General features: G+C 39.6%; 1 protein-coding gene across 1 annotated transcript in view; it reads left to right on the top strand.

Annotated features, from left to right (window-relative positions):
* Positions 1-12,049, top strand: part of LOC111864526 (WD repeat-containing protein 75) — a 70,831-nt gene that overhangs the window by 10,772 nt on the left and 48,010 nt on the right. Inside the window, exons 8-13 of the mRNA XM_023851833.2 lie at positions 967-1,151; positions 2,204-2,361; positions 2,613-2,802; positions 6,524-6,702; positions 7,844-8,013; positions 9,776-9,967. Of these exons, the coding sequence (XP_023707601.1) occupies positions 967-1,151; positions 2,204-2,361; positions 2,613-2,802; positions 6,524-6,702; positions 7,844-8,013; positions 9,776-9,967 (1,074 nt within the window). The remainder of the gene's footprint in view (positions 1-966; positions 1,152-2,203; positions 2,362-2,612; positions 2,803-6,523; positions 6,703-7,843; positions 8,014-9,775; positions 9,968-12,049) is intronic.

The raw sequence follows: 12,049 nt of genomic DNA, 5'->3' as shown, positions 1-12,049 counted from the left end.
TATAAACACCAGCACATATCAGTCTCTGGTGTTTATAGCTTCAGAGCAAACAAAACACATCATTCATAACAGAAACAGCTCGCAATAGCCACAGGAACGTTGCTGCAAGACAGGCATATGTAACGACGACTTAGCGCTCTTAAACGCGTGTGTCATTAAATACAGTCCTCCTGACAACAGGCCAGTGAAAAATCTAACAATCTACAGCAAAACCATCAATTATTATGGGCGTTATAACATACGTGTGCAGCTGGACGAAACATACACGTCGAACCCCCCCAGACGATTTAAATCCCTGACGAAACATACACGACGAACCACGGCAACGGGTTAAACCATTCATCTTTTCAGTCTTTATAGTAGCTGCCTCCCAGGACATCCAGCCACTAATATTTGCTTCTATTTATGGCTTTTTGCAGTCTGAGCTACATGTCCTGCCCTCCATGATGACCTAGATCTGACCACTCTTAAGAATATGAGGTTGCCTGTGTAAGTCAAGAAGTTCCTCACTGATATCCTTTGTGCCTCCCTTTTAGAACCAAATATTTTTCCAAGCATTTTGTCTCAAGACACACTTGTAATAATTCATATCAGTGGGTGATAATTTCAGTGACGTTTTCTGGTATAATCCTCCATCTCAAGCAGAAACAGATTTCCAGTGTTTCAGAAATGTCTCTTTCTCTGTCATCAGGGATATGTTATAGTGGAATGGATTTCCATTTTGGAAACTTAAGTGTTTCCAACATCAGTGATGAATTAAGATGGAAAGAATTTTCGTTTTGGAAACTGCCATGGGCTTCATCATGGACTTTCCCTGGTGATGGAGACTTTGACAGCTTCTGAAATGAAAATTTGCTCCATCTTGACATGGCTGACTGCTCAAGGAGTTGCCACAAAAGCTTGAAATGTAATGCAGATGATACAATAATTATTTAATTTCCTGCTCTCTCATCATTGTGCTTGCAGATGGACATCACAGGGATGAATTACCTCACTCAGGAGCGTAATGATGTGATCGTGAATACAGATGTTACTAAAGTATCTCTGAATTGCAATGGACACTGGATGGCTACAGTGGAACAGCGCGATGATGGAGAAACTAATATGGAGGTCCGCCTTAAATTCTGGCATTATGACAATGTGAAACAAAGGTAAGTAAGAGTGTTGTGTTAATGACAAAAGGTTTGGCCATCGACACAACAGTATTTAATTAAATAAACCAAGTTTACACTTAACTGTTTTATTTCAGTGGCTACTGCATGTTTCAGTCCTCATAGGACCATCATCAGGTAGTTCTACAAATACATCTGTAGTTAATTGAAAGCCTAATGGATCCATAGTGGAGCAATACATAACAGTCATATGATGCACTCTTGTATATGCCATAAAGTTAAAATGAGTGTACATTAAAATAATGTTGCATGTTAAAATTTTAGTGTTAAAAAAGTTGTGTCCTTGTAATACTAGAAAATGTTACGTAGGACATGTCCATGTTAAACAGTACTATGCCAGAGGGTGAAAGTGATTATTATATGTTACTTAAGTTATTATTACTTAATTTTAAGTTGTATGTTATATTAAACTAGATATGTAATTACTTACATAATTATGAGTATATATAAAGATTAGTGCAGTATCCATAGTTCTTCCGTGTGACTTCTAAAATATATCATCATGTAAGTATTATGTATGAATGAGGTATGTAAATTTAAGTAAATGTGTGTATATATTATTATATTTATGTAATTAATATAACACGCAACTTAAATAACACGTATCTTGAAACCTTTAAGGCTTTGTGGGAGTATTGTATTGAGTGATAAAATGTATGTTTTGTTTTACTCTTAAGCATTTGTTTGAAGCATTTTCATCTCATAAATATTTAGTCAAATTATGTTCAGAATGTGCATAAGAGGGCACATATAGCATGTGCTATTGTTGTTTGATTTTGACCAAAATTGGAATATACTGATGAATTTTAGTAAACCTTCCCAATATCAATTAATGTAATGCAAATCCTTTCAATGGTTCTCAAGCACTTACATGAGGACAGACAGCCATTTAGATGTAGAAAAACATGGATAGGCACATTATTGCAACGTTTGTTGCATCTGCTCCAAAAACATCAATATCTACAGTAATGCTATGACACATTCTACCATGCAGTTGGTATGAAATGTTGTATTCTGATTTTTGTTTTTAGTTTCTCTTTGAACACATCTGTGGAGCTGCCTCACCAGGGAGGAGTCACAGCATTAGCATTCCAACCATCTCCAGATCCACAGCAACAGTTGGCAGTAACTGCTGGCAGAGATTTCAGATTTCGCATTTGGGGCCTTGTAGAGTCTACCAACATTTACAGTACGTACAGGTGTTTCATTTTCTGTTATTGAAAGCCTGTGTTCCCCAACCAAGGTCTTCAGACCAGTTGTGATCAATGAATGTCTTGCGTGGGTGGTCTGTGCAGGTTTGTAATGCAGTTCTTGTCCATATTTGTGTGTGCATGCATATTTTCACTGAGAAAAGTTCATTAGAACTACTCCTTGTTATTTATTTATATATATATATATATATATATATTTAATTCAATTATATGTATATATTTGTTGCAGAGAAAGGAATTATGGTCTGGAGGTGTGAAAGTGTGGGCTTCTTCAGAAATCTGCCAGCTAGAGATATAAGCTTTTCTGCTGATGGCTCCCTCATGGCTGTAACATTTGGTCCTACGCTCACTTTATGGGTGCCAGAAACCAATCAACTCAAGTGTAGTCTCACTGATATACACTCTCAGACAAACCTCAGGTAAGTCATGAGGAGAGTGGCCTATGTTTGGGATGACACTATAAGGAATATTTTTGTATAACAGAAATTATTTCATTCTGTGTTGCAATGCCATATAGTTTGGAGACAGCCCAATGTTTCAGAAGACCATATTGCCTCGATCTTCGGGCTCAAATAGCAGACGTAGCTCATCTGGCCACCTCCTGGCTGTTCCTTGCTTGTCTTGCTCTTTGACTGTGAAGATGGATGCAGTATGTTCCTCTGAAACATTGGGCTTTCTCCAGACTAAACAACATTACACACAGAAGGCTGTGCTGTAGCTCAGGCAGTCAGTTACTGGCTTTCAACTGCAGATGGTGGGCAAAGCTGGCACTGGATGCTGGATTTTCTCTGGGTACTTCAGTTTCTCATTACATCAACTGTTCCACATTCATTAATCATCTAATCATCGACACTATATAGTCTTGGTACTGACTGACCAGCTCCATGGAGCTGAGACCTTGAGAAGCTGCCAATCACTCAGATACTCAAGAATTTCCCATTATTTTATGGAACCCAAAGTTCATTACCATATTAACAAGAGCCCTCCACTGGTCCCCATCCTGAGCCAGATTAGTCCAGCCCATACCACCCTATCATATCTCTTTTAAGATCCATCTTAATATTATCCTCCCACCTATGTCTATGTCTTCTTTCATTCTGGCGTTCCCACCAATATCCTATGTGCATTCCTCTTCTCCCCCATTCGTGCAATATTCCCTTCCCATCTCATCCTCCTTGACTTGATCATTCTAATTATAATTGGCAAAGGGTACAAGTTGTGAAACTCCTCATGATGCAGTTTTCTCCAACCTCCTGTCACCCCATTTCTGTTTGGCCCAAATAATCTCCTGAGTACCCTGTTCACAAACACTGTCAGTCTGTGTTTCTCCCTTAATGTCAGAGACAAAGTTTGACGTCTGTACAAAACCACAGGCAGAATTATAGTTCTGTATTTTTTTTAATTTTTAATAAGAAACAACAAACAGACTTACAAACCTTGAAGACCATACCATTCTAGTCACTGCCATGTGAAACTCAAATCCAACATGTTCCATTCTTGCTTCATTCCTTGTATCAGCCCCTGGGGTTATGTTATGTAAGGTAAGGTATTAAATTGTTGCAGTCATATCTCTAGAATCTGTCCACTGTTTGCTGTCTGTTCTTATGCTGGTATATTTCAGAATGCTTTCCTGTTCTTTTATACTCAGTGTCTTATTTTGTCCCACTGTTTCTCTGGGTGAAACCATGTGGAATCATGTATCTCAGCTTGGTGAATGTAATAGTGATGTGGTGTATATCACATGTTACAGAAGAGAAATTGAATTTTAACTTACTACTCAATAGGCTAAAATGCTAAATGTCTGTGTATAACTTGGGTCAGGGGAAGAATTAACAGAGATTCTCCTCCCCAACCCAACTTACCTATCAAGCAGCTACCCCCACCCTATGTGCTTTTTCCACACTCCTACCACTGCCATTTGTTTTCCCTCCACTCATTCCTGTCTTTGTATTGTAGGCTTGTAAGTCATTCTGTGCTGGTGCATCACATGTAACTTTATGGTGATTTTTAAATGGTTACAGTATATGAGGGTCAGTCAAAAAGTTCCCGGAATGGAGGTATAGCACTCTAATGGTAGGACATACCGCAACGCTTACTTAATCACCTTCAAAGTAGGACTCTTGCGCAGATACACACTTGCTCCATCGATCCTGCAATTGTTGGAGCAGTGGTGGAAGGCTTCTTTTGGAATCTTCCGGGGCTCAGCCGTCACATTCAATTTGATGTCCTCCATGGTTGAAGCCCATTTTCAGGGTAGGGAAGAGCCAAAAGTCACTCGGAGCGAGATCCAGAGAATACGGTGGTTGAGTGATGACAGGAATGTTTTTCTTGGCGAGGAATTGCTGCACAACAAGCAATGTGTGGCTTGGTGCATTATCGTGAAGCAGAAACCACTGTCCCTGCCACTTGTCACACTGCTTCCTCCAAACTGCATCGCGCAACCTCTGCAAAACGTGCACGAAGAAATGGCCAGTAACAGTACCAACTTCTTGCTCCAACTCCACGATGGTCATTCTTCGATCACATCGAATCAGTTGTCGTACTTTTCCAATAATTTCTTTGGTTCTGAATGTCGAAGGTCTCCCGCTGCGCTGGTCATCCTCTAACGTCTCCTGCCCATTCTTAAACCAGGAAAACCATTCATAAACTGCAGATTTCTTTAGCGGAGTATTACCGTAAACTTGCTGCAGTGCCAATACCGTCTCTGAAGCAGTTTTCCCAATTTGCACATGAACTTGATGTTCACATGCTGTTCGAACTGCAACATTGCAATGGCTGAGAGGCAGCTTGTTATTAATGAATGTTATGTTAAAATGCATATGAAGGGAAGTGATTGTAGACTGTTTTAATTCTGTAATAGTGCTCAGACAGGCCATAACCACTGCCTCCATATCCATCTCTACACTTATAATCGTCCTGCTGTCTCTCATTCAGTGCTACATAATGTAAGAACTCAAACAATTTATCAGTAAAAAACAATTGAGATAAAATGAAGTAATAAATTTATTTATTTATATTTTTAAGTGCTTTATAAGTCAGATTAATGTCAACTGATTGGATGGTAGTGAATAATGAATTGGAAACCATGTGGAAGGAAGCAATCCTGGTCTAATTTTGAGATACTAATCCACCATTTGCCTGGCGTTACTGAGTAAGATCACAAAAAGAAGACCTCAGTCAGGATTGTTAGTGTCCCAACCAAGATTCAAACCAGGTGCTACTGTTCAATCCAATTTAATCAGCAGGTGCCTGATGATGCAGTTGTCAAATACAGAAATGCATGGGATGTGTCACAAAGAACTTCAAAGTGCTCTACCAATATATGCATAGGTAGACTGAGGAAAAACATGAAGAATGTCAGGATTCCAGCCAAGTATAAGATAGACATTAAACACAGAGCTGCACTGTTGAAACAGTTAAATAGGACATCTGAGGTTCCCATGGCAGTGAAGTTTAGCATTTTAAATTTTCCGTTACATTTTTACAGTGGAATCAATCTGGGTGATTAAAACTGAAATGGAACTTTGTTTTTTCTGCAAATATAATTTGATATTTCAGGGCTGTATGAGATAAAAAATTTGACCTTAAAATTTGATTTGGTTCATCCTGATCCGTCACACTAGCAGTAGTATAAAAGATTATAAAATCCATCCAGTGTGATTGATGAATGCATGATAAATGACATGAACCAAATTGGTTCAAGATTTTAACAAAGTATTTAAACCACAATTATAAACAAACTGATTATAATCACTTATAAATATTTTAATAAATTCAGGCATATCACTGTAGTTATATTCATGACATTGTAATGGTATTGTATGTATATACTGATAATGATCGATCACATTGTAATAGTAGTATCCATAAGTACTGATATGTCCTTCTGAAGATGGTCGCTTCGACTGAAAAACGTCAAGGATGAAAGGTTGCAAAGGAGAAAAATCATTTATTAATCACACTGGATGGACTTGATAATCTTTTATACTTGACTTTAAAAGTGAAGACTCTGTACATGTTTCTACTCCACCTGTTAATGTGTTATGTAGCCATTTGACACCGTAGCCCCTATTTTTAATAATATTGCTGCATTGTGCTCTTTTTTTTTCCATTCTTAACATAAAGCAATGTATATTACAGCCATGTGGAGTTTGGAATGGTGGACTGTAGTCACCTGGTAGTAACGGGCAGCCCGGTGAATATTAATGTGTGGAATTTGCTGACATTGTCTCTTATCTGGAGGGTTCCTGTTCATGTCAACATACTAACAGCTGATCCATGTTCAGAATTCATGGCAGTATTCACATCCAGTAATGACTGTAAGTATTAGCCATAGTAATTTTTTGTTGTTTTCCTTTTTATATGGTGACGCGACAGCTGGAGGCCGGAGTAGAGGCACTCATTGCTATGCAGCAGAACAGTAATCATGTTTCCACAGAAACAGATACTGACACAACAGTAAAGGATGTGATGTTTTTTATGTGGCCATTGATAGACATCAGACTACCTCTGCGGTCTAATGATCAGAGTTCCTGGCTACAGATCTCAAGGTCCCAGGTTCGATTCCCGGTGCTACCAGATTTTCTGAGAAGTAGTGGGTCTGAAATGGGGTCCACTCAGCCTCATGAGGATAATTGAAGAGCTACTTGAATGGAAAAGTAGCGGTTCTGGTCTAAGAAACCAAGATTAACAGCCATGGGAATCTGTTGCGTCGACCATGCAGCACCCTCTGTCTTGAAAAGTGGGCACTAACTTCGCTGACAACTGGTAAGCCTTCACTCAGTATAGTTCACTTGCAGACTAAAGCCATGGAGTTTTATTGCTAGGCAACAGCATGGTAAACACATTTCTGAAGTAGAGGAGCTGTTGGAAACAATATTTTCTGCGTAGCCTACTCCAAGGCTATATAACAAGGATCAGCAGCAGCAGTTGAGAGAGTTTTGAATCCCAGGTGAGCATGGCAGTTCATGGTTGGCTGTGAGGAATCTCCATTGTTAGCTGCCACTACCTAGCAATGACTAGTTATGGCAGACTAACAAATGGAAGGCTTTATGCCTGCTATAGTTGTAGTGATTTGTAAGAGCATGTAGATTAGTGAGTTATATAATTTGTAATTAACAAGATATGAATGTCAGTAAATCCAGTAACCAATCCAAGCACCGTTTATAGTCACTAACACGTGAAAACTGGCGACAATGTTATTAGTGCCAGGCTCATGATATGCCACTGTTTGTTAATATGTATATCTTTGTGTGTGAGGGTGTGTGGACTTTTACAGGTATTCATGTCCACATGGAAGAATGTGGAAGTATAGGAGTATATTGTTTCCTAGTAATTTTTAAACCAGATCCCTTTTTTCCATTGTTTCAGTATATCAGGCAGGGCAAAAGCACACACAGTTCTTGTGCTCTACTCTACTACGTACCGCATACAGTTAATCTACTGTATTTTTATTTTTAGTGTTTGTATTCTCTCCGAGATGCTCGAAACCGGTGTACATGCAAGAGGCCATTGTTCCTGTTAACTGCTCTCTCTTGTGTGCTGCATTTGTCCCCCATTTTGGTTTAGAGAGGACATCTGGAATTTCATGGCAAGAGCATTCACAACTTTACTTTCTGGACTCTAGTCAGGTAAACCCTTTTCTTTTTTGTGTTTGCGATAGTATCTCATTCAAGGGAAAAAAGACAACATTATCCCTGTGCTTAATTAATTAGGCACTATGCCACAAAGATGTATGGGGGAGTAGAAGCATTGCGCCACCTTTCTTGTCCTTGGCACTAAATGGTGGTGAGCAGTCATCTTCGTGCCTCTGCCGCTTTACCCCAGGTACCCGTTGGATAAGGGGCTGGGTTGGCCCCAGAGTTGGTCTGGATGCTGCAGAGAAGAGAAGAATCTTGCACTGCTGAGAATTGAAATCAGGCCATTCATCCTGTCACTATACCAACTGAGCTATCCTGGTGAAAATATCGAAAATTTTTAACCAAAGGAGAAAGATGTTTGTGAACACTTCTGAAATGATGGAAGGATTGTTTTGGAAGATCATATTCTGTAAGACTGTGGTCACTAACTAACTAAATAACTAAGTCATTGCATGGAGGAGATTCAGCTGGTCAAGAAATTTTGTGCCTTGTATGGCACACAAAGGTTTATTTCTCTTGTCACAAGGTCCTGAACTCTACTGATGTACAGAAATGCTACACCATTTAATATACCTCCTGGACTTGATTAGGTGTAGCTTAATTATGCACTTAAACATAACAGTTCAAATCGTTATATTATTCTTATCTGGCTAAGTACACACTTGAGTCACTTTGATTTTGCAGTTGTGCCATTTTGTGTTTTCTTAATATTGTGGCATGTAGACCCATTGCTAGGCAATGACTCCAAAGTAAGTAACTATACAACAGTCATTGCTAAGTAATTGCTCCACAAATGACCATGTTTCCATGGCCACAAGAGAATACAGCAATAATGGAAGAGGCATTTTCTATGCAGCCCATGATGAGATGTTATAAAGCAGGAATAGCTGGCAGTTGTAGTCAGAGGACTGCTGCAGTTCAGTCATTGTGAGCTATTGCTGTTAGAAGCTGGTAGCTGAGGGTGTGGACAGTTCAGGAACCCAGAGGACGGGAAACCTCCACTGTTGGAAGCTGTGTGCATGAGAGAGAGACAGCAAACTGTAAAGTGTGGTCACGCTCTGTATCAAAGAGTTCACTCAATCTGGGATCATGTGACGATGGGCATTCATTCATTCATCAGTAGTCATCAGTAATCTGTCGTCTTGTAATCTGTCAAGACGACAGGTCAACAGTCTCTTCCAAAATAGTTCCTCCACTTAATGTGATCTAGAGCTTTCTCCTTCAAATGAGAATATCCTCTTCTGTCCCCAAGGTCATCCAGCATCTTCTTAGGTCTTCTTCCTCGTTTTCTGGCCACCTCTATCCAGCCCTCTGTCTTTCCTTCAGTAACTTCTTTTAGAAGGCAGTTAGATAGGCATTATAATGAATTAAGTGATGTGCTGTGGTCCAGTATTTCTCTGCCAATGGGACTTCAGATTCTGCTGGTTGGGACATGAGAACTGAAAAATAAGAACTTCTCTTATTGATAAATATCATACTAAAGTGTATGCCTATGGAAAAGAGAAGGTTAGCGTTTGCTACTCATATCTTGGGACTACAATTTTGTAATAAAACAACCAGTGGAAGGCAAGGTGTGGAAGGTTGATGTACACCACATTTGATGATGTTTATTTGAATTGTATAAATGCAAATAACCCTGCACTGAAGTGTCCATTTTTTTGGGCAGAACATCTCTTAACAAATTATAGAGTGAAATTATGTAAGATTTCAGATTGGTGGCTCTGATTTGAAACATGCTTCTTTATCCCATTAGGAGTTGCTGACATTAGAGAGACCTTGTGAAGATGCAAATGAAAAGGAAGGACTAGCTTTGCCAATTTCATCTCTTCAGCCAGCTACATTTTTCAGCACATTCTTGGCTAAACATAGGACTTCAGACGTGGAGAAACTGCGTGTTAACACCGAGCAACAACTTGGAGTTCCAGGTGCTACTGCCCTCAGAGAGGTAGGATTCTACAGTTTTGTCTTAACACTAGAATCTATTCCATTGTGTCAGTTCTAATTGTAGTATATTCTAGTTTGCTTTGCCATCAGATACAGTGTGTTCATATTGTACTAGAAGCACAAGAAAATAAATTTCTTAAAAAACGTGGTAAAAATGAGCAAATGAGTTTTATAGAATATGAAAATATCTATTTGGCTCACCTCAGTCATTAGACTGACATATGTTTTCCATTTTGAATATTAAAAATAAGCACTTTTACATTCATATTACAGACTGTTTGAAAGTGTCAGATTTTTAATTAATGAGGTCCGCATAATGGCCACCAACATCTACAGATATGAGTTTGATTACCATGTTTAATACAAACCTGAACAGAGTGTACAAAAGCTAGCCATTTCAGACTTCGTTTACTGCACAGAAAATAGCTAGCCTTTCATATAACAGCATCACCTAAAATTAGCCATTTACCAGTGGAAATGATGGCCTCAAACCATGATTCAAGAAGACAGGAATCCTAAGTTTTGCACTAAATTAATTGGTAATGTCTGTTGTAAAACCACGTATGACGGTTAATACTCACATGTATAAGAATATTTTGTCACACGTATCTGTGACTAAAGATTGGTAATTGGTTTTATTAACCACCCATAGGTCATAACTGCAATTAATTACTGCACTATTGTTGATTTACATAATTTACAATCACTCCACACTAATCTCAGTCTATTTCCACTAGTCTTCACTATCCGTTTCGTGGCAATGGATTTATGACACAGGAACTGCAAAAGTCTCACTAAATTACACACTCCCAATATCAATATGTATCGATGTAACATCACACAAAGTCATCTAATTCTTCTTGTGGCCATACTGGTGTTCCCTTGGAACTTTGGAACTCAAGCGAAGTCCATCTGTTGCTCACTTCTCCAGCTCATGACTCCTGCAAATGACCTACATTGCCCCCTATAAACCTATGGTGTGGACCTACAGAAAATGCACCACATGGTTGCTATCCACTGTTGTGTGATGTCACTGCCTACATGGAAGTGTGTTTACTAAGCTGTTTAGAAACGGGTTGCATAACCCCATTGTTCCACCGCTGTTTGACATGGATGAGATAGAAAAAACAGCCTCATCCATTGTTGCATGTTGGACCATGTCTACAGAGCTGTTGTCTGGCAACACCTTGATCAGATCCTTTATATTGCTCCCTCCTTAAGGCTGCTTGTCTCAAGTAGCCTATTGGTGCACCACCTGTTCTTCCTTTCCAAGGTCTCTGCTTGGTTTCATCTCACCTTCCTTCCCTTTGCTCTTTTTTTTTTTCTTTCTCTCCCATTGTGTTAATTCTTCGAGCACTACCATTGCCCTGTCCTTAAGGCTGCTCACCCCAAGTGGCTCACTGCTGAGGTGCAGTAGATCCAGGTGTATCTTCATCATCCAAAGTTTTTCTTGCTTTTTCCAACTGGTGGGGCAAAATTACCTAGAATGGCTAGTTTTCCCACATATCCAACTCTTCTTATGCTAACATTGCTAGTAGGTTTCTTCTTCCATTTTGGAAGAGGGCGACCTCTCCACAATGCCCAGTCCTTGATTTTCTGCTCTGGAGGGGGCCGACCCTTCCACAAGGTTAGTTCCTCATTTTCCACAAAACACTGGACATATTGGTTGCTCGCTTCATGAACTCCATTCCAATGGCCTTCCTGAGAGTCTCGGTAACATTTTCCATGCTTTCCTATCATAATTTCTTCAGGTCTTGTTTCCTCAGATATCACAGTCATCCACCACATAGGTCCTTCACTCCCTTTCTGCCTTTGTGATGCATCCGCACTCTCTCTTTAAGCATCCATACTGTCCGGATCCCTCGTTCATCCTTGGCTCTGGTCCACTTATTCCTGACAGTGTTCCTTTTTGTACCATGCCACCCTTGCACAGTGGGACACTTTCTTACAGGTAGCAGCCAACTTCCTCCCAGATTCACAGTCTCCATATGTGAGTTCCTTTGGCTCTCTGCATTGCTTTCCAGCTAGCCTCTGGTCCCTATGCCACTTCCTGAGTCCTCCAACAGGTTTCACCGCAACACAT

Source organism: Cryptotermes secundus, unplaced genomic scaffold (genome assembly GCF_002891405.2).
Source record: "Cryptotermes secundus unplaced genomic scaffold, Csec_1.0 scaffold960, whole genome shotgun sequence".
In the NCBI taxonomy this organism is placed as follows: Eukaryota; Metazoa; Arthropoda; class Insecta; order Blattodea; family Kalotermitidae; genus Cryptotermes; species Cryptotermes secundus.
Note: the sequence above shows the minus strand (reverse complement) of the source record. Positions and strands in the feature narration are given on the sequence as shown.